The 23,870-nt window shown below is 39.5% G+C and overlaps 1 protein-coding gene across 1 annotated transcript; it reads right to left on the reverse strand.

Moving 5' to 3' along the window:
- Positions 1-8,083: 8,083 nt before the first annotated feature.
- On the reverse strand, positions 8,084-23,474 carry LOC138055393 (uncharacterized). The gene is made up of 9 exons (XM_068901341.1): positions 23,430-23,474; positions 23,048-23,143; positions 19,817-19,912; positions 18,017-18,205; positions 17,604-17,880; positions 17,120-17,323; positions 16,547-16,671; positions 8,752-9,591; positions 8,084-8,489 (listed from the first exon to the last, which is right to left on the reverse strand). The coding sequence occupies exons 1-9, from the start codon at positions 23,472-23,474 to the stop codon at positions 8,094-8,096; spliced, it is 2,268 nt and encodes a 755-aa protein (XP_068757442.1). The 3' UTR covers positions 8,084-8,093.
- Positions 23,475-23,870: the final 396 nt, after the last annotated feature.

Genomic DNA, 23,870 nt, shown 5'->3' on the forward strand with positions numbered 1-23,870 from the left:
TTGTATTTGCCTGAGAAAAGTAGGGAGAATTTAACATTACAGAAAGATTCACCTACGGCTTTTTTCCACACACCCCTTCAATTACTAAAGCTCTACGTCTCTGTATTTAATTAACAAAATAATGCTACCTCGATTGAAATTGATCATCTGCGTGACTGGAGTCCTGAGAAGGACTGTTGTTTATGACTGACGTTTCGACAACGTGTGTGGAAGCCATCTTCAGAGTCAAGTAATCGATTTTAGTCAGTTGAAAGTTCATCTGAGGTATGTTACTCTTGGGTTTAAACAGTTTTCTTAAAATAATGCTAATAATAATTAACTTACCAGATTGGAATGTTCCCCAAGAAATCTAAGGCTCTTCGTAATTCTCCATGTGAGATTGCTACGTCCTTAATGCTTTGCAGTTGCTCAGACAAAGCATAGAACATGCAATTTCCACGTGCTGCATTATCAGATATGACAAATCCTTTGTCTGAAGCAATCCCTCTGAGATCCACCACCAAGCTAGTTTTACTGATCAACTTTTCTGTATCACAGCACATTTGTTTTAAGTTTTGCAATAAGTTTGTACCTGAAACAAAATGGAACTCTGCTTTAAAAAAAGTCTACATGATGACTCTGTTTAAGTACTGGTAGAGCATTCATAAAGTTTTCTATTTAAGTTAGCAATTCATTAATGGGGGAAATCAAACCAATATTTCCCAGAACATGTTTCAAATACAATAACCATGTCTTAAGTAGCTTGATGTGGTTCAGATCTGGAATCAGTAAATCATGGTTATGAGTCAAATGAGCGGAAATGCGTGGCTGACAATGTGGCAGCATTATAGAACCTTAGCATGACGAATTGTACAGGTGCAAAGGTAAAAGAACAAAGTCAAGAGCTAAAACAAAAGCCAATCAGGGCAAGGAATTTAGTGTATGACATCATCATGTCATCAAGTACAGAAGTGGTAGACTTGTTTATCTGTTCATCTTGGCAAAAATGGAAAAGAATCAAACACCTTTGTAGACTGACCATGCTCAGTTGGCAGAACTGCTTGCAGGTCAGACAAAATAATAAAAAAGCTATAATACGCATGAAATGTAAGGAAAATAACTCTCACCAGAATTTTCATTATCAGATAGGAATTCCTCAGGTTGTAGTTGGGTAGCGCAAACAGACTCATCTGCAGCAAAAATAAGAATGCAAGAAAGAAAGAAAGAAAAAAAGTAAAGTAAAACAATTGTGACCAGCATTTAACAAAAAACTGGCAAGAAGCAAATGTGGTACAACTAATAGATGTTAGGATGTAGCTTCAAAAAACATTCCAGGGCTGTCATGCTGGGCTAATTAATGATACAAGTAGGTGGGGAATCCAACAGCTAAGGATTTTGTTTGGTTCTATTTTTCTTCTATTTTCCTACAAAAGTTGGTGGGATCACTTCATAGTTACCGGGGGAAATCCCCAGATCTGGCTTTAACAGAAGTGCATGTTTTTTAACACCATTTTTGCATACTTATAAATATGTGGAAACATTTGAACAAAAGAAAATAAATTGCACAAAACATTTGGATCAAAATATGCATGTAAACTGAACTTTCAAACACTCATTAATAATTAATAAAGAAATTTAAGCAAAACGCATTTCAGTCAAACCTCTTTAGTTAGGGCACTGAGGGTGGTGTCACAGAAAGTGTTTGCATTTAGCAGGTTGAATTTAGAGAAAATGTGGGAGCCTCCTTTCCCAGGGGCAAAGCAAACTGTCACAAATAATGAGGTGTCCATATTAAGGGTTTGACTATAATGTCAAATGAGTGTATTTATAATTATCTGATAAAGATACCGTTACTCTTTTAGTTTACATCCAAATATTAGTTCTGGAATGGACAAATCCATATCAGAGATTTTGAAGCTGTTCAAAAACCTTGCAGTCATCTATTATCAGGTTTAATATATAGATTTAGCCAAGCCTAAAAGCGGAGCTCCGGGCTTGTTTATTCTTACTGGCTGGATTAGTGAAAATAAAAAGGCTTTGGAACTTTCCGCCTTTTGGTTTTCCCGGAAATTGCTTAATTATGTCATTTTCTTCGCTGCCTAACTAGTGAATTCCACGGTTAATTTCACCTGAAAAACCGACTGATCGCATGAATCACGAAGGGATGAGTGTGATATCGGTTTTTCCAGCGAAATCTACTGTTGAATTCACCAGTTAGGCAATTAATTTTTCTTGAATCGCAAGAGTTTGGAAAAAAAACAAACAAATCCTCAGCAAGCGAACGGAAAAGGAAAGAAGCCATTTCAGAGTCGACTGTCAAAAGCCAGCAAATAGGAATCAGGCTAAAATTAGAACTCACAGATGTACTATAGCTCGTGATGTGACAGATCGTACTTTATTTATTCCACTTTATCTCTGAAAACGAGACAAGGGACATCTTTTCCTTAGTCAAAACATAAAACCGAGGCCTGGTAAAGCCAGTTGCTTGTTTGTATCTCTCCGCTGTGAAAGGCACGGCCTCGCCATCGACAATTACGTTAGTTATACAAGTACCATTGAAGTCACCAACACTTATATCCATGTCTTCGATCTTTCCTTCAGGACTGACACCAAGAGGGAAAAACAGCTCTTTTGCCAGTTGCAAACAGTCTTTCACAGATGCATCTCTATGTACTTCCAAAATTCTGGTCCCGCCTCCGCTAGTTTTGTTCTTCTGCTTGTATGATTCTGTTCGAGGGCACCAGTGCCTCCAACCAAATTCGAATTTTAACAAAGTTTTGTTAGTTTTCGCATCCTTTTGCCCAAGGGAATCGCGTCCATGACTCCTCTTTGAGGGCTGTTGATGGTGAAGTAGGCTTTTCATCTTTTCGATAGTGTCTTGACGACTCTTCTGCTCCCTTACTGTGTGCCTGCTCCTTTCGCAAAACGCACGGATACGCAAACGGTCACCCATTGCAGTGATCCCCAACTCTTCCAGTTGTTTATCTGACATTAAGTGGACAGCTGATTTATCAATCTATAGGTAAAGAGAGCATTATCTGAGGTTCTATCCATCGAGCCCTAAATCAGTACAAAACCCCATTTCCACTTAACACAAAAATCAGAAACAGCGTAATGGCACATATGTTTGTTTTATGTCACTCCCTGTTTACGGATCATTTATACAATGGAGGAAAAATGGAATGGTACTTATCTAAATAGCACAAAATCTGGACCCTGTATACGCCTTATACTTTTTCCATGCCAACAATGCATACCATGTTTGCATAAAATGGGTCTTGCCCCATTTTTTGGCATATTTTGGGGCCCTAAGAGGCTATGACCCCATAAATCGAAAAAGGGGTTTCCTTCCTTTTTGCAGTTCATTAAAATTCCATGGCTCTAATTCGAAATTCGAAATTCTATGATATGGTTAGCATCTGAACTCCGAAATCGCCAGTGTAAACAGTGTGCTAATATGGATGCCTTTGGGCAATACCTAATACCCGCAAACGTGCAAATGTGCCACCCAAATTACTGTAGTAATAATTAACCCTGAAAAGCACAAGATATGCTAAGAAAACGATGAGGGTTGTCGTACGCGCTATTCGATTTCCAAAGCCTGAAAGCGTGGCTCAGATTTGCGTGGGACTTGAACCCATGACCACTAATTTGGTTACTTGCGGCTCGCCGTTTTGACGAGATAACACCGGCTATCGCCTTCTTGCTTTGAATTCCATGAATCAACGTATTATAGCATTTCAAGAAATCTCAATTATTAATGATTTTCAGGTATGCACTGATTTGTTGATTTATAACAGGCGACCGCAAAGAGGGTTTTAGCTGAAATGTGATATATCGAAATAGGCAACTTGCAACTGATAAAAACTAATTTACTACTTCTGGAGCACAATCTTTAAAAAAGATCAATAGAGCTTAACAATCAATCTGTAATATCTACAAACATTCAAAATACTTATAAATTAATTCTAACTCGTAGTTAGTAATACTGACATATAGCGAATAAGCCAATAATACGATATCGAAATGTATGTTTGCTTGCAATGGTAGCCATTGTAAGACAGCACTGAATTGATGTGATACACTTCCGCATGTTCACAGTAGATCAATCCTGATGATCTCCCAGGGCCCGGTTGTTCAAAAGCTGATAAACTTAATCCAGGATTAGTGTAAAATTTTGTTTTATTTTTTCAACTTTTTGGTGACAGTTTCTTTTGCTTATTCTTGTTTTTCAAGGTTGACTTCTTCTAATGTAAAGTTCTGCTGAATATCAGCATTTGGCAGTAAAGAAAGAAACTCCTTGGTTAATTTTTAATCTGAAAATAGTGTTAATCGGCTTTTGAACAACTGGGCCCTGATGTCCATTACTAATCTGGCGGCAGCAATGAAGGCCATGTCTCCGTAGATACTGCATAAGACAATTGTAATGTTATGCAGTAGAAACAGACTTTACCTACCTTTGTGATATGGCCACAGATTAGCAGCAGGTAAGGGTCGAAATAGCAACCTAGGTTTCTTATTTGCGAGATGGGTTTTATCTCTGACTGTCTACTTCAATGTTCATATCCTGCAACTGCTGCACAGTTCCAACAAACTTATCACATGACCAATAATTGGTAAGCTTGAAGCTGAGGCTTTACAAATCCTTGAAATGAAAAATTCATGTTTCACTAACCGATAGCCATTTAAAAACTAGGGAATTCCATTCTTTTGCTTAGAAGCGAGACAATTTCAGTAATAACGCGCAGCACAAAGGGATGAGATTTCCGGAGTGGATAACGAAAACAGAGAAAAGAGGACAAGCCCCAATGAAAATACTTTGAAAACAAAAAATAAGCAACGGATTGCTATGAAAATTATTGAAGTGAAATTAGCCGTATCAAACAAGGTTAAAAAGGCCAGTAAATTTGGTACCATTCGTGAGCCAATTTTTGGAGCCGTGAGCTTGAGCCTTTCATCAGAGCCTTCATCAACGTGCTTGAGAAGAACCAACCTTGCATGTTTTTCTTCCCACCTTCCTTATAAACTAATCCCTTTAATACGTGCTTTTGCCATACTAATATTTCCAAGTTCTATCACCTACTAATAAGAACATCTGTTAAAGGGATACAGGCACTGACATTAGCAGCGTACCATAATTTGAACTGCTTTTTTCATATCCGTAAAACTTTTCGACGAATCCAGCTGAATAATCATGTTTTCGAAAAAAGAGGTAACATAATATTTGTTACTGTATTGTTGCAAATTGCCTATTATATTTCAAAACTGAATTACAGTTGTTCTTGATGTCCTGTGCACTGAAGTTTTGTATTTTTTTTAAATACAATGCACAAGTTAACCCCGCCGTCCTCCGTGCGCACCGCGTTTGGCTACCACACAGGCGATAATAACTTCCTGTAAATTGAATTGTCCCGAGGGAAAGAAAGGGTTTCACGCACATTTTCAAAGTTTCACAAAATTCATGACGAGGGCAATTTTGAAAACTCTGAAAATACAAGTGAAATTTATCTTCAATTGCACAAGGGCACACTGCCATTACATGCTTATCACATAAGGGGCAAAATTATCTGGAGAAACCCGTTCAATGCCACCACAAATGACAATCAACTTAACACGCTTTCAAAAATTCAATAAATCATTGCTGTCAACAGCAATAATACTTAAAATGTGTCTTAGGTGTGGACAACAAGCAGTTTAAGTAATCGTATTCAGAATATGAAAGATTCTCTCGTAACTTCGGTTGCTCTGGACAAGCAACTGCTAACCATTCACAATCAAGTAATCATGTCCTTGCGAAAAGCAACCCGTCGTGATTAAGAAAAAATGCTCTCTGTCTCTTCACTAATTTTGCCCCGTATGTGATAAATTTTATATTAAACGAAAATTCGTATAGGTGCCACCAGCAATTTTAAGGAGAGGGCCGTATACAGGCTTCGATCCCTTGAGGTCGCCCCCGAGCCTATGAACCACAAAAAGCGGTGAGCCAAGTCAGTCTTGGCGGACATCAATCAAAGAATAACAATATTTAAAATTTACTGCATTCTTGTATTATTCTTAATACTCGCTTCTGTGAATGGAATGAACACCCAAGTTTGCCGGAGTTGCAAAATAATATAAAAAAACGTACTATTGTAGGTTCTTCACAGATGTAAGAAATTACCCAAACAATGGTACGTTTAAAATTTTAAAAAAAGGCACTCATAGCAGATAAAAGTCAAAGCCATGGCATCTTGAAACTGACCCATGTTTTGGAGTGGGCCTCTCCACAGCAGCCCAGTAACAAAGAGAACCATGCTCATTACAGTCTTTTTACACATAATACCAAGTGTGTGGTGTGGTAATTCAGAGGCTTATCGATTATTCTGTCTCATAAAGAATTCTCGTCTGAGTTTAGTCGTTTGCATCATTCTTGAAAACTGTTTCTATTCCGTTAGGTCATTGGTACCTTAGCCTGCTGTTTGTCGTCTTCAGTCTTGTAGTGACTCGAATCTAGGAGTGCAATCTGCTCGTCCATCTGGGTGGACGCCTTCGATTTCGTTTTTCTATCGTACGTTTTTGATAATTGCTAATGGTCTTCAACAACACAAGTGACAACAGTTCAGTTAATTCTTTTAGATAATGACTGACGAGAGGAAGCAAATCCCCCTACCTTTTCGACGATAAATCTCTCTGTCAAAGGCTCTAAACCATTTTGTTTCATGAACGTAATAAGCTGAAATATAGAATAAATATGTAAAATAAATACAGCGCCTTCTATTGTGTCTGCTGAAGTAATTCATTGAGGCAACGGTGCTTTGCTGCGCATAAACTATGACTTCCGCGCTAACCTGAAACAAGAACGCCTAATTACAGGGTGCTGGTGGCTGGCAATAAGTTTATTTCCATGTTTTCATTATTGAATACATAAATAAACTAAGCCGGTCGGAACTTGGCAGAGTCGCAGTGAACAGGCATCTGGAATCAGTTTCTCAATGAAACGTATGGTCAAAACTTGACAGTACATGTATTCCTCCCAAACCAGCCTGGAGATAAATGTTGCTACAATAGCACAAACTAAATCGATTAAATTTGGGCAAAATCATTAAACCATTTCCATGTAATTAACTTAATCAGATTGAAATTTAATAGATAACATGATTGCTCCTGAAAAGTCAACAAGAGGCATACTCGATACATATTTAAACTGATTTCTCATAATTCCATGGAAGCCTTAAAAGATATTTCACGATTTAACATTTGTACATGTCTGCATTTCAGAGCAACTTCAGAATACCCGGCCACAATTGCGTGACATTGAACGCTTGCTCCTGCAGTCCCGAAGTCGATGAAAGTTTGAGCTGGTAATCTATGGCTCCCGCAGTCCCGCACTCCCACAGTGGGAAAAGGATGAATATGAAATGGGGATAAAACTACTGCTCCTGCACTCCCGCAGTGGAAAAAGGATGAATCTGAAATGTGGGTAAAACTACTGCTCCCGCACTCCCGCAGTGGAAAAAGGATGAATATGAGATGGGGATAAAACTACTGCTCCTGCACTCCCGCACTCCCTCAGTGGAAAAAGGATGAATATGAAATGAGGATAAAACTACTGCTCCTGCAGTCCCGCAGTGGAAAAAGGATGAATATGAAATGGGGGGAAAACTGCTGCTCCCGCACTCCCGCAGTGGAAAAAGGATGAATATGAAATGGGGATAAAACTACTGCTCCCACACTCCCGCAGTGGAAAAGGCAAGTATATGAAATGGGTGTAAAACTACTGCTCCCGCACTCCTGCACTCCCGCAGTGGAAAAAGCAAGTATATGAAATGGGGGTAAAACTGCTGCTCCCACAGTTACGCTTTCCTGCGGTTGAATAAAATTAATACAAGTCATTTATGGATTCCGTAAGTGGTTTATTTGGTGAAAGCAAACACACATTTTCTATAGTTTTGAACTCCAAGTAAATAACAGCAACTTTTCAAATTCAATGTTGTGAAACGCATGCACAAATGGTAAATGAAACATTGAGAGGGTTCAACAAATTTAAGATACATGTAATTAATTTCAAAATATACAGTGTAGGGTTTTAAACTCTTTCAATTTTCGATCACTGGCATTATTAATTTGTGGGAAACTTATGATGGAAGGTAGTGATTACTTTGTAAATAAGCCCTCATGGGAGCCGAAATGTTACTGTGTATGGCTTTAGAGAAAGCATTATCGAAATCAGTGTCCTTAACTGCAGTTGTGGCTGGCCATGGGTTCGGTTTTGACTTGATGAAGACTTTGCATTTTTCTCGGGCTCTTGCAACGCTGAATTCAATTGGCCGACCAAATCCGTCCTGTTGCAGGGACTGTGTGGCTGTGATGTATTCTGCTTCCGATATATGTTTGTGGGATCTCTTTCCGTGCTTGAAGCTTCTGAAGGATACAGCTGGCCCTTGAGATAGGAGAATCTCGTTGCGGATGGTCTGCATTGTAGGCTGTTCAACTGTCTTATCGCAAGCGGCGTTCATTATTTCCTTTAAGAACTGAAAATGAGCATATAATTTATGTAAGTTTGTTTATTTATATTCTTCATAAGATGTTTTATGTTTGGTGTCTGTGTGGGAAGTGAACGGAATTGGGGTTCAGAGGGTGCTGTTACACAGTTTGGTTTTAGTGCAAAATGAAAATTAGCCGAGATTACACAATTTTAGAATCTATACTTTGGTTATTACTGTAGATTTGTTATAAACGTAATATACTGTACGTAATATAAATTGTTCATTAAATGTGTGAAGTGTAACTTACGTGACACAGAATGCTTTTCTGGCTCTCTAGGTGATTTACAAAGTCTGTTGCTGTTTCTAAGGTGGATTTCTGAATTTCTGCTGATGGTGATGTTGCTGGCACACCTGCTAACAATTCGGCCATTGCATGGCTGAACACATGCAGGGCTGTCGCAATTCTAGGCACCAGCTCCGGGAGTTTTGACTTCGGAGGAAATTTCCCTTCTCTGATGGCATCATTTACTTCAGTGACAAATTGGTCAGTGTTGTCTCTCAGGAGTTGCTGCGCATCGTCGCTGAAGTGGAATCGTATTTCCAGGGAGGTGTCAGTGATATTTTTGAAGCACTCGGCGAAGTCTTCAACTACTTCAGTTTGAAGCTGTTGTTTAGCACTTTCCATTTCTGTTAGCTTCGGTCTCAATGCCAGTGGAGTGGCGATCAGCATCCTATCAATAAGACCGTGGCCTTGATCCATTTTGGCGATCAATTTAGCGGCGTTTAGCAGTTGTGTGGATCCTAGAATACTGAAAGGTGTGTTCGCTTGGATTATCCGGGTCTCCTCTGTTGAGTAATTGTAGGAGGATCGTTCTCCTGAAAACAGCTTACACAGCAACTGGATATCGCCGGTCGCGTTATCCTCATCAGATTTCATTAGTTTGTTTAGCACATCGAACACTTCAGACGATAGAATAAACCCTTTTCTCTGCGATGCTAGTAGTTTGGTAAGACCAGAGGACGTCGTTTTGTTGGTGATGGATGCTGTCAAATCTGAATGTTCTAGGGGATCCTGCGCTGCATACTGGATTGCAGACGATTTTCCTGTTATGATTGAAAAGCATAATATATAATCAGAAAGTTCTAGCTACAGACTATAATAGTGCTGGTTGTGAAAATGGAATTGGAATGATCAATGCACTGTGTTACATGAAAAGATTACTAGCAATTGTAGGTAACGAGAATTCAGGGAATTTACCTGTTCCTGGATATCCAACAAATAATGTATAGATATTCAGTGGCTGACTGTGCGTTAATGTCTGCACTGTTGCTTGATTGGACGCCAGAACGAAGGCCATAGTTGTTAAAAGCGATGGGACAAAATAGCCTTCGCAACTACCAACAGAAAGAGCTTTGTTTTTAACAAAGTTGCGCACATCTGAACTAAAAAGTCTGTCGTAAGGAAATTGCACCTTGTTCAATCTCTTTTGCATATTCACCCACGTCTGTTCGTTCTGTTTGTTCAGTTTCAAAAGCGCATACATGCCGAAGCAGTTGGATTGAATGTTAAAACAATTGTGATCACGATCGAGCTGGTGATGTTGAGTGAAGCGTGGTCAGTGGAAAGCTGTAGTTTAAAGTTTGTGTAAGTTATATTTGGACCAACGAAAAGGCAGGCTTGCTATTGAAAGTAAATATGGCATTGTGTCGCATAACAGCATTGACCAATAGTATGTCACGCACACACGTCTTTGCAAAAGAGTCAGTAATTAGGAGTCCTTTGGGAACTTTCATTTAATCCATGTATCGGATGATGGGTCAAATAATGTGAGAAAATTAATTGTGGGTGTAAGGTTGGCTTTAGAAAGAAATTTAGAAGTGACTCACAGCAAGATCAAAAGTTATATAAATAGTGAAAATCCATCAGTATTGTGTTTTTATTTGTGACCAATTGGTAAATTAAAAAGAACAAAGGAGGATGCATAGTGTTTCAAGGAATTTGAAGGGCGAATTGATATGCGATTTCTTTCATGTCGGGCAGGTTTGCTTTTGTGAACGGAGATTATATGATAATGAAAATTAACGTTGTTTATAACAGTTGTTTTATAAGTATGCCGGCGTAAACATAAACAAAGAAATGTGACAAGCGGAAAATAAAAACGGCTTTCCATTAGTCGCTTTATTTAGCCGCGTGTTAAAATTACCGATTGTGAAGTTGAGATCACTTTCCATGGAAACAATACAGTAACAGTGTGCAACGTTACAAGATGAATAAATTCATGGGTAGCGCTCTAGTAGATTAAAACAGTGCAAACTGGCGTGAAAATGAGCACGTGCTTTGATTAGTAGTGGCTTTGAGGCGCGGTGTTACAGTTCGCTTTAAAACAATTTAAAACAGTTGATGCGAGATTAATAACTAACTATTGAAAGGGTCTTGCTGTAGTGCGACATACTATTTTCAAGTCCGTGGTAGCAAATTTAGTAAAGTGCTGAGGCGAATATTTTGAGGAAAATTTAGGAAGTATGGTTGACAAGAGTGGGAGGCGCGGTGGCCTCATGGTTAGTGCGCTCGACTCCGGATCGAGTGGGACAAAATAGCCTTCGCAACTACCAACTGAAAGAGCTTTGTTTTTAACAGTTGCGCACATCTGAACTAAAAAGTCTGTCGTAAGGAAATTGCACCTTGTTCAATCTCTTTTGCATATTCACCCACGTCTGTTCGTTCTGTTTGTTCAGTTTCAAAAGCGCATACATGCCGAAGCAGTTGGATTGAATGTTAAAACAATTGTGATCACGATCGAGCTGGTGATGTTGAGTGAAGCGTGGTCAGTGGAAAGCTGTAGTTTAAAGTTTGTGTAAGTTATATTTGGACCAACGAAAAGGCAGGCTTGCTATTGAAAGTAAATATGGCATTGTGTCGCATAACAGCATTGACCAATAGTATGTCACGCACACACGTCTTTGCAAAAGAGTCAGTAATTAGGAGTCCTTTGGGAACTTTCATTTAATCCATGTATCGGATGATGGGTCAAATAATGTGAGAAAATTAATTGTGGGTGTAAGGTTGGCTTTAGAAAGAAATTTAGAAGTGACTCACAGCAAGATTAAAAGCTATATAAATAGTGAAAATCCATCAGTATTGTGTTTTTATTTGTGACCAATTGGTAAATTAAAAAGAACAAAGGAGGATGCATAGTGTTTCAAGGAATTTGAAGGGCGAATTGATATGCGATTGCTTTCATGTCGGGCAGGTTTGCTTTTGTGAACGGAGATTATATGATAATGAAAATTAACGTTGTTTATAAGTTGTTTTATAAGTATGCCGGCGTAAACACGGTAAACAAAGAAATGTGACAAGCGGAAAATAAAAACGGCTTTCCATTAGTCGCTTTATTTAGCCGCGTGTTAAAATTACCGATTGTGAAGTTGAGATCACTTTCCATGGAAACAATACAGTAACAGTGTGCAACGTTACAAGATGAATAAATTCATGGGTAGCGCTCTAGTAGATTAAAACAGTGAAAACTGGCGTGAAAATGAGCACATGCTTTGATTAGTAGTGGCTTTGAGGCGCGGTGTTACAGTTCGCTTTAAAACAATTTAAAACAGTTGATGCGAGATTAATAACTAACTATTGAAAGGGTCTTGCTGTAGTGCGACATACTATTTTCAAGTCTGTGGTAGCAAATTTAGTAAAGTGCTGAGGCGAATATTTTGAGGAAAATTTAAGAATTATGGTTGACAAGAGTGGGAGGCGTGGGGGCCTCATGGTTAGTGCGCTCGACTCTGGATCGAGTGGTCCGAGTTCGGGGCCTGGCTGGGGACATTGTGTTGTGTTCTTGGGCAAGACACTTTACTCTCACGGTGCCTCTCTCCACCCAGGTGTATAAATGGCTACCGGCGTAATGCTGGGGGTAACCTTGCGATGGACTAACATCCCATCCAGGGGGGAGTATAAATACTCCTAGTCGCTTCATGCTACTGAAACCGGAGATAAGCGCCGGCATGATGAGCCTTCTGGCTCTTAAGCAGAGACTTTATGGTTGACAAGGCAGTTCAAGTTGCAATAGGATCAAAACGGCCTTGACAAGCCACCGCAATTGGTGAAACCATTCCAGAAGTTCCGAAAGGTAAAGTGGAGGAAGCAACGCAGTGCGGAATTTTGGAAACAGGAAGCTATGGCCGAAACAACCAACACAAGAAGTGGCGGTACGATGACTTAGTGCCGTTTATGGTAGATAAAGAGATGTTGATTGACTGGTTCATGGAGGAAGGTCTGATGGCAAAAGAACGTTTGTGTCCCATCTGTGATTGTGAAACGGGCTTGGCAGGATGCGAGGATCGATTCGATTTGTTCAAGTGGGAATGTAGAAGGCAAGAAAAGGGCACAAGGCGGAGATTTGTATCAGGAAAGGAAGCTGGTTTGAAAAAAGGAAGATGACATTAGAAGAGATTCTTAAACAGACGTATTGGTGGTGTCAAGACCTTGATCAGGCACAGGTAAAACACGAGCTAGCTAGTATGTGAAATCACTCTGCTCGAAAATAGTGAGAGAATAGGGGGAGAGGGAAAGATTGTGCAGATTGATGAAAGCAAGTTTGGGAAAAGGAAGTATCATCAAGGACATCATGTGGATGGGCAATGGGTATTTGGCAGTATAGAGGAAGACAGCAGGAAATGTTTCCTAGTGGCAGTTGAGAGAAGAGATGAAGCAACACTGTTGCCTATTATTCAGAAATGGATTGAGCCAGGTACAATTATTGTATCAGACTGCTGGAAAGCGTATTGTAATCTGGAGGAACATGGTTATATCCACAGAACAGTTAACCACTCAAAAGAATTTGTAAGTGAAAATGGCGACAACACCAACAAAATCGAAGGTCACTGGAGACAAGCCAAATGCAAACTACCGAAATTTGGAGTTACAAAACATCTATTTTCTACCTATTTGGCAGAATTTTTGTGGAGATATATGCATAGAAACGTGGATTTGTTTTCTTTATTTTTGAATGATGTAAGATATATATATATGTAACCTATTAGGGACTGAAAACAAAGGCGCAAGCTGATGAACACATTTGTGCGGTAGACGAGTGGAAATCTTTGTGAACTGTTTTTGAAATTGTATATTGTAAATTAAAGACTGAAATTACAGTATGAGTACTTCTTTTTTGTTTCCATATGCAAGTGGAAATCTTTAGCAACTGTTTTTGGGAGCAACTACAGAATACAGGGCCAATTTTTCCGGTTTATTATTTGGGCTGGCTTGCCGGCTCGGCAGTCGCGTGAGCAACTACAGAATACAGGGCCACTTTTCAAGGTCTATCTCTCTCAAGTGGCTCGTCGGCTCGTCAGTTATGCTCAGTGATGAAAGAACGAGAAAGGGATATATAGAAGAGTGGCTCAGCAGCGTGCCGGTTCGGCAGTGGTTTTAGTGCCTTAAGAACTAGGTAGATATATAACAGAGTGGCTTGGCGGCTCGCTGGCTCGGCAGTGTTTTTAGTGCCTTTAAAGCGAAGTAGATATGTAAGAGTGGCTTGGTGGCTCGACAGTGGTTTTAGTGCCTTAAGAACGTGATAAATATATAATCACTGAAACAAGCGCTTATGCTTAATTAATCAGCAAACGAGTGCTATAATGTTCAGACGATCTCATAAAAAGTGTAGTTAACCAAAGCGCAAATTGAAAGCTAATATTTGAAAAGAGTGCTTCGACTTAATCACTGAAACAAGCGCTTAGGCTTAATCAGTAAACGAGTGCTATATTCTTCAGACGATCTCATAAAAAGTGTAGTTAACCAAACCGTAAATTGAAAGCTAAAACTGATTTTCCAGAGTGCTTCGACCTAATCACCAAAACAAGCGCTTACACTTAATCAGTAAACGAGCTAGTGCTATATTCCTCAGACGGTCTCTTAAAAAGTGTAGTTAAGCTAACTGCAAATTGACAGCTAAAATTTTTGAAAGAGTGCTTCGACCTAATCACTGAAACAAGCGCTTAGGCTTAATCAGTAAACGAGTGCTATATTCTTCAGACAATCTCATAAAAAGTGTAGTTAACCAAACCGTAAATTGAAAGCTAAAACTGATTTTCCAGAGTGCTTCGACCTAATCACCAAAACAAGCGCTTACACTTAATCAGTAAACGAGCTAGTGCTATATTCCTCAGACGGTCTCTTAAAAAGTGTAGTTAAGCTAACCGCAAATTGACAGCTAAAATTTTTGAAAGAGTGCTTCGACCTAATCACTGAAACAAGCCCTTAGGCTTAATCAGTAAACGAGTGCTACAGTACTGTGCAAAAGTAATGAGAGCGAATTTCGACGAAATTCGCGCTTTGTTCTCATCGAAAATTCGTCGAAGATTCGCTGGAAATTTCGCACATTTGACATGCGAAATTTCATGGAAGTCGGCGAAATTTCGTAAGATAAAACAAAATTTCGCTCAGGGCTTCGAAAAATTGAACAAGCGAAATATCAACGAAAATTCGCGCTAAAGGAAACGAAATATCAGCGAAATTTCGGACAAGCGAAATATCAGCGAAAAGTCGTGCTCACTTAGTGGAACGAAAGAGCAGTGGAATTCCGCAAAACCGCTACAATTGCAGTGATTTTTGGACAAAGCGTACACATACTACAGAAAATATACTGAAGAACTAAAGAACTCGGTCCTACAGTGAGATGCTCGATATTTGTTACTTTGTGAATTTATTTTTATTACCCCCGAAAAAACAACATAACGTATCCAATCAGCCACTGATCCTTAACAATCAGTCATCGAGCCTGGATATCCAAATTCCCACGTTTATGTTCATGACAAGCTTAATTAACGCCCTGGCCTGGGCAAAGGAACCAAGAGTAGTTTTGCGTAATTTCTTGGCACCTTCAAAACTTGTTGAAATGCTCTTCTTTCGCTAAACCCTCCAAATACACTGTAAAAGATTAATAAAAACCTTTGTCCATCTGTAAACAACTATGCATCACGCCCAGGCTCTCTCTGTTCTCAAATGAGAGAGAGAGCCTGGGTTCAAGGCTGTATACAAAAGATGAGACACGCAAAACGTCACACAAACCACAAGCGGACATTAATTCTTTCAACATGAGGAATTCAAATGGCTTTATCAACGTAAACTACAAGCAGTCCGTTGAGCTTCTTGGCTTGAGAATTACGCGTCCATTTTTCTCGTGCTCTGTGCATGATCTATTTTCACTGTGTTAATTAATGTGCTTCACACTCTGCGTTGGCATGCTTTCCACTTGTCAGTGTTCCTGCATTCGTCCCCCGCCATGTTTTTGTGTGCTATCGTTTGCCTATTTAATCATATTAGCATGTTTTTTTCCCCTATATGCTGCCCAAGTAATGCTGTGCAGTTCCAGCCGTAGGGTATTTTTTTTAATTTTGGCCCTTTGAGCTACAAGAAGGAAAAGCCCAACCACAGATTCAAGCTCTCCCGCAATATGTATGGGAACAACAACCGTTGACGACACGTGGCTGATGTCCAATTCAGCAAGGTATTTTCGTTATCTGTCTTGGTTTGGGTTTGGTAATGCGCCTCCGTTTTCATAATCACTCAGATTTCTCTTCGTTTGTTTGTTGTAACGTGTAAGTTCTGCTAGATGTGCTGTGATACTCCGGGTCTTTTCTACTTGGGGTGATATTGATACTTCTCCATGTTAAGATTTAGACAAATATTTTCGAAAAGTCAAACCTTTGATACTAATCACGGAATTTTACAATTGTTACCATTTCCATAAGTCCCTTCATCAGATGAATTGAACCCTTGACTGCCGCTTGTAATGTAACGTGGGGAAATTTTGCTTGCATAAGAAATATAACTGTTCGTAGAACCACCGCCTGACAATTCCGTTAGAATACTTATTTAATATAAATGTTATCCAAGGATATTTTTTATGACTGAAGTTAAGAGAAGGAAATTAAAGATTGTTAATTTACAGCAATTGCTAGTGGAAAGTAGACATAAGTTTGAGTTTACTCATGCATGCACTATGAACGATTAGTAAATCCGGCAGTTGCCAACCACATGCTCAGGAACACACTCGTCAGGGGCACCCAAAGAGAATATGGTTCAAAACCACTTAACATACCATTGTTAAACGTTTTTTGGTATTCGGTCCTTTTTCCCCTGAGTCTTCCTCAGGTTTTGGCAGCGCTTTCCTATACTTATTTTGCACTGATCCCGCATGCGATTCATCTGCTCTGTATTGCGGCACTGATAGGAAAATGATGAAGTCACTTCACCTAAAAAGAAACAATATCTCATTACTAAACATAGCCTGTTATATGACCTGATAAGCACGAGGACAATATCAAACATCGAAAACCTCACCAAAATCTCATCACACACACGAGGAAACGGCTGAGTTAAAGGGGCAGTGTCATGGGACTTTGACTAAAAATTTAGTGACTTTTTTATTCTTAAATGCTTCTGGATCACTGCAGTGAGATAAAAATAAGCCACACTAAGTCAATGGGAGAACTTGAAAAGGTCGGCCTGACATTCTCAAGGTTGGCATTCATTTTAACTTGGCTACGCATAATCAAAAACACTTAAGAATGGTTTCTGCGAGCTAAAATAGCTGCTTTGAAGAAAATTTAGCCATTAATTTTCGTTTGCCATCGGTAAACACTTTTGTTTCAACATAGTAAGTATATCTTACATCGTATTGCAGCCATTGTCTTTGGATCAAGAGCTGTAAACTCTTTTGTGCCATGTACCGTGGAAATTGAAAGAGTCTCCTTGGTAAACAGTTTATCGACGAACCGCAGAGCCATTGTTGTTGGTTTGCCACCTGCCTTCGCATAATCAAAATCCTCTTTACGGATTTGGACATTGGTCTTTCCAATAAACACCATCTGGCTGTCTACAAACAAAATATTAGAGACCTCGTTAATTCTAGTTTACAGTAAAAAACAGAATCTCACCCACGACAAATCGAAATAATTGAACTCACCTCACCAAATGACAAACTATTGATTGGATTAACTTTGTTCAAGTGGGTTACATACATGTACGAGGCTGGATGACATTGACCTGAAAAACCCTGTTTTGATTGGGTGAGCTTTTGAAATCAAATGGAATGAACTCAGTTCGAGTACCAAACAGTTTAATTAGTAGTACCCAAGGAGCAAGAATCTTCATACCTGTAAACTCTTGTTCAGCTTGATACAAAACAGTGTCCAAGAATGGGTCATGATCGGATATTGTGCCAGAGGCAATTGGTGTTGCTGCTGATGAAAAAGCTGCATTGAAGGATGTCTGGCGGTTAACACCCGCATCTGGGGTGGAGAAATTGCACTGCGGCTTCATCATGCTGAGCAGTCTGTCCAACTTTGTTTCTTGTGAGGCAAAGGAACACTCCAGTCTTTCCAATATCGTCCTCATCAAGCGAAGTTCTCTTGCAGCATCGTCAAATTTGTCCTGAGAAACCATCAGTAAGATATAAGTAAGATACTGTGCATTGAGTGTTTGCATTCTGCATAATTTCGTTTCAATATCTAACTCAAAATTCTATTTATTGAAGGACAAAAGAAAAGAAATAGAAGATGAGACTTACTATTGTTGCTCGATCTATTGTGTCAATCGCTTTTGACAGGAGTAATGGGACACTGTTGTGCTCCGATGTTTTGCTTGGTGGTTCTTTAAGGGTGGACACGACAGTGGACAGCGGAAGATGCTCACAGTCATCGGAATCATCGCTGTCTTCAGTTTCAGAATACTTAATAGGTGATCCAGTAGATATAATCTGAAAAATCATCAAATGGCTTAACACAGCATATTATGAAGCACTATGGCCTGTGTAGTTAGGGAGCGATTGCAGAATACCCGGCCCACGTTGAAGGGCACAAATCTCTTGCTCCTGCGGTCCAGCAGTGACCAAACAAAATTATGCAATTAAGTTCTGTGAATGACTAAGTTAGTGCAAAGACTGCTACAGCAGTGCCGCAGTGCTGTAGTCGATGACGAATTAAGTCTGAGAGTGTTTAGGCGTAATCACTGAAACGAGCGCTTATGCTTAATTAGTAAACGAGTGCTTTCCTCTTCACACATCATTGCAGCACGACTGATTATCATTTCAACGACTGACGACTACGGGGCTGCAGGAATGCGGGCACAACATTACAACACGTCTGCAGCACTTCGGGAGCAGTTTTTTAAGTTAGATGTTTTGTGGGCCGGGTATTCTGCAGTCTAGCCGCGGTTTTCTTGACAATGACCAAAGGAACAGGAAAAATCTGGATGCTGGAATTTCTCGCATCCACATATCTGACATGCTTGATATCGGCCAGTTATTTAAACAAAGTCTAACTTAGGGCCGATTTACACAGTACGATTTGTCACATGCGACAACGGCTTACGACAGGCCCACAACATGATTTACGATTATTGTGTACGTCAGAAAAAATGTCCTAGCATTTTAAAACATATTTTAAAACGCTACGACAATCGTAAGTTATGTCTTAGGCCTGTCGTGAGCTTCTCGCATGCGACAAAAATCGCACCGTGTAAATCGGCCCTTACACCGCTGCTTAAGACAATCAGTGGACCTCCAAATCTGTTTATATTTATAAGTGGTATATTTTAAGAAGAAAAATTGCTGTCTAGTCTGGAATGAAAACCTTCTTGTTACCATCGGCAGCAGACAATATTTAGATATGATTGTTGGCAATATTGAAAATGGCTTAGAACGCGGTTTTGTTAAACTTTGTCTAAACTATGTTTTAATAATCGACCCTAAGTCTCAATGCACAGTTCAAAAATGCATTTTTGCGTTCTAAAAATATACCCAAATCGTGTTTAGGTCTCCACACCAGCAACACCATTCCATTTTGGAGAATGGTCTATTGGTTGATCTCTCTGCATACAGTCTCAAACTAAGGGGGTGTTTACATGATACCGGTACGAGTTTCATTCTGGTACGAGTTGTCAATTTCATACCATGTTTACATGGACGACACAAATATTGACACAGGGATGAAGCATGAACCAAAACAATAATGGCGTCCAATGAAGTACTGCTATTAGAAATACAACGCATGCGTCAATAGTCCCAGTCCACCACGACTTGACGACTCGTACCGGAATGGGAGTCAATGTAGCGTTTACATGATACCGGTATAACTTTTCATACGGTTATGAGAATTTCGATCCGGTACAACTACCAGGATGATCTAATACCGGTATGAGTTGTACTGGTATGAGATTTTTCACTGGTATCATGTAAACAAATACAGAGCGATAAGTAAGAACCGGGATGAACTCGTACCAGAAGGAAACTCGTACCGGTATCATGTAAACGTCCCCTAATGCATCAACAGAAATACCGCAAAAAAATAAGATAATGATAGAGACATACCTTTCCTTTCGGCTTTGCCTTTGTCTTTGCTTTTGCCTCATTTATTAGCTTCTTCACAACTTTTGCCTTAACTGGGGACTCTTCAGTTTCTAGTAACTAAAATGTTAAACAAAAAGTTTAGGCAGGAAATGAAAGGCTTCTGTATGCTTCCTTGATTCTTGATTTCTCCAAAACAAAGGCTAAATAATAGTACCAATGTGTTAAGGAAACAAGGGGCAACCAATGAGAAACTTAAATGAAATATCTGTTCCAGGGAGTCTACCCGTTCTAAGACTTTAGCAATTATACCATTTTTCAGATGTTCGAAAATCATAGGAGAGGCAGGCAAGCAAGAAATTTTACAACAACTGTTGTTTCTTTCCTTCTAGGTTAATATATTTGATCCAGTCTCAACAAGGACTGGAGAATACTTACAAGTGTCCGTTTGGCTTTGGTTCGTCGTGGCTGATCTGGCTGAACTGGGTCTTCTTCAACACTTTCAGGCAACTGAGGGTAGCAGGTTATGGTGGCTGAATACTCCTTGTGACCTTTTCCCCAAAATTATAACTCGGACTTTCTGTCGTGGTTTTAGAGGTGACTCATCTACAATGGTTGACCTAAAAACGTCGGAGTACTTGCCACGACCCCAGTTCACGCGAGCGATTTGCTTGGCCATCGAAATTCTAGGGAAGGTGTTCAGATTTAAAACTGATATGTCCCACTGATCTTTTTATACTCAATGCATGCTTTTGATCAGGCAGATAAAACAGTTTTAATTGTTGTGGGAATGTTCTCAATTTCCATAAACAATTGACAAACACATTACCTCTAACGCTCAGAGGTGTGATAAGTCGATTTGAAATGTATTGCGGAAAAGAAAAATTCCACAATCACAACTCCCGCTTTTATTATCCTCGCAACTGTGTTGCAAATGCGCTAGCGTGTACCATTTGCGGTATTTTTCTTACAAGTGCAAAATCTTTGAAGCCTTGAGGAAACTTCTGACAGAACCGCTGCCAAAAATTTCCAATTCACAATTGCACTGGAAAACACAATAGATTTAATTGCTTAAATAAAGTCTACGTGTCCTCAGCTTCCACATTTGCTACAAAAGATCAACTGAAAGGTTCAAAGTGAAGACGAAGGAGCAGTTAGTAAATGATCAGGGGCTAGTTTTGTTTGCTCAGTTGAGTTGTGGTAAGAGATGCATGAACGCAGGCTGAGCGTGTTGCTAGCAGAAGAACATATGTAAATTTCCTTCTGGCTTGAAAACAAACCTTTTGAAATTGCTTCTTTGTTTAAAAGATTTTTATGATTGCCGCGTGATTAAAGGAAGTTTTGCGCGGACTAAAACGGCCTTGAGTGATTTTTCCTTCCTGTAAGATATAATCGGTGGCTGTTTAAAGATATGTACTGAACTTCAGTCAGGATTTTATGAACAAGCGTTGTGGGATAGCCTCTGTTATACGGAGTCTTTGTTCAAAGTCTCGTTTGTGTTTGTAAAAATTCTCCTTAACTGAGTTGGTTCTTGAAAGATGCTGATGTAATGCTTCTCCTTTCATAAAACCCTTTTTTCGTATTGAAAGTGTGGCAGGATGGAAAGTGTGTATACTGAAAAGTTTCAGTGTGCTTAAAGTGGGTTTGTGAATCGAGAATTCCAAGAGATGAAAGGCGAGGTCCTTTGAATACCTCTGTTCGGATGACATTTCACAAGTAGAATGAGTTAGCGAAGTTAACAAAAATGGAAACTTCCTCCATTGGAATGTTCCACAAAGAAAATATGTCATCGATAAACCTCTTCCAAAGAAGGGGTTTCAGTGGGCTAGCGCTAGTAGTCGTTTTTGCGTTGCGATTCAGAAATTATGAAAAACTCCCTTTTGGAAGAAGTTATTTGCTATCGGATTCCCATACAAACACTGTAATTTCTGACCGCTTTGCCTACCCGTCAAGATGGCGTCGAAAACCGTGATAAGGCCTATTTTTGTAAGCCTTTGTCTATTTTTTTTTTTGTGCAGTATCGAGGATGACCGTTGTTGTTCCTTTGTCGGCTTTTTAAAGGTTAATTTTGATGTTGCATTTTAATGCGCTAATAGCATTTCTTTCGTTCGCTGAAATGTTATCAATTTGAGGGCGAAAATTAGCTGAAGCAATTTCGAGTTTGGTTTCTTCCGGGTGGTTGCCAGGTTGATTTGACAGGGAAGCAGTTTTCCGCTTTCTTGCGAACATGTATTTTTAGTGCATTGTTCTAGCAAAATGACCGAAATCCTTTAACAAGGGTTTGATTGAGCTAGGAACTGGAGGTGTTGGTATAACTTTAAGGCCTCTAGAAAGAAGTTTAACCTCGTCGTTTGCAAGAACTTGGCTTGAAAGATTCTTAATATCTTTCGTTTTGCGCTCTAGTGTAATGGGCCAATAGTTCATTCAGGCTGTTTTGCCTGCGGGAGCGTTTTTTATGACTCGTTTGAAACTGTAAAGTCCAAGACCTTAGCGACGAATTCCGTCCCGCAAAATCAAATGTTGCAGGAAATTTCGTTCTGCCAAACGAAATGTCGCACGAAATTTCGCTCTGCCAAACAAAATGTCACATGAAATTTTGCTGCCCAACACGAAATGTTGCCCGAAATTTCGCTTCCCCAAACGAAATTTCAAACGAAATGCTATGCGAAATTTCGCGCATCTGCACGAAATTGCAAATTCGTTCTCATTATTTTTGCACAGTACTATATATTCTTCAGACGATCTCATAAAAAGTGTAGTTAACCAAACCGCAAATTGAAAGCTAAACTGTTAATTAAAAGAGTGCTTCGATCAAATCACTAAAACAAGCGCTTAGGCTTAATCAGTAAACGAGTGCTATTTTTCAGCCGATCTCATAAAGAGTGTGGTTAACGAAATCGCAAATTGAAAGGTACAATGTTAAAAGAGTACTTTGACCTCATCACTGAAACAAGCGTTATAATGTTCAGACGATCTCATAAAAAGTGTAGTTAGCCAAACCGCAAATTGAAAGCTAATATTTTAAACAAGTGCTTCGACTTAATCACTGAAACAGGCGCTTAGGCTTAATCAGTAAACGCAGTACTCGCAAACGCCATTTTCAACGCACGTGGCAGACTGGATGATCTATCTCGCATTTTCTAGTTTTTTATCTCGCATTTTCTATCTCGCATTTTCTAGTTTTTTTATCTCGCATTTACAGTTTTTTTTTCTCTACCCGGGATTATCTTTCATGTCCCCTACAGGCCTCCATACCTTATGTTCCCAAAACAAGTCCTCCATAGAAATGAAAGCATTTGCCAACGCTTTTCCTTTATCTAATTCCATGTCTTCATTTTTTCTTTTCAGCCTCTGCAGATTAACACCAACAAGTTTTAACGTTGTTACTGAACAACATAAGACATTTTTCCGGCAATTGCGAAATTTGGCTCGTAAGGGGCATCATTAGTCATTAGTCAGGGGTGTGGGTATCATTCCCGTATTACTCTAAATGATAAAATGATAAAAACTTTGGGAGGGCGGGGGAAAGGGGGAGTAAAGAATGTGAACGAAATGAAAAATTCAGGCAATGTAAAATATCCTCCTCTAGGTAAAAAGTTTATAGATAATAACAGTTAACTTTTAATCTAAATCTTACCTTTGAGATTAAGTCCGTTTGACAAATATTGCTCATGGACGACATCTGCGATGTACACTTACCCGGACGTGTAACACTCCCACTGCTGGATGCGATCCGTGAACGCACTGCTGTTTCTTCTCTGTCTGCTTTTTTTCATTTCCGGTGGTTTAGATTGCGTCGGCTTGAAGAAAGTTGTGGTGCCCCATGAAGATAATAATGGTGTTGTTATTGCTGTGACAGTGAAAAACGATCCCATTTGCCTGGATATTCGCGGTAGTCGGACCTTTTCGGTCTTTTCTTCGTTACTGTGTGTTGAATTGAGAAAAAATGTTTTCTATACAAATAAGAGTCGACGAAGGCAAAAAAGAAGAATTGTTAGAGGCTCTTAATGGCCTAAGGCAAAACATAGATTTCGAATTTCCAGCTGCCGATGAACAGCATAAACAGAGTGTGACAGAC

Source organism: Montipora capricornis, chromosome 7, assembly GCF_036669925.1.
Source record: "Montipora capricornis isolate CH-2021 chromosome 7, ASM3666992v2, whole genome shotgun sequence".
NCBI classification, from domain to species: Eukaryota; Metazoa; Cnidaria; class Anthozoa; order Scleractinia; family Acroporidae; genus Montipora; species Montipora capricornis.

Excerpts from the sequence above, each read along its gene's own strand:
- LOC138055393 (XM_068901341.1), bottom strand. The coding sequence starts at position 23,474 with ATGTCGTCCATGAGCAATATTTGTCAAACGGACTTAATCTCAAAG. Across the intron at positions 23,144-23,429 it reads AAACGGACTTAATCTCAAAG|AGGCTGAAAAGAAAAAATGA; the intron begins GTAAGATTTAGA and ends GTTAATCTGCAG. Across the intron at positions 18,206-19,816 it reads AGGCAAAGCCGAAAGGAAAG|ATTATATCTACTGGATCACC; the intron begins GTATGTCTCTAT and ends ATGATTTTTCAG.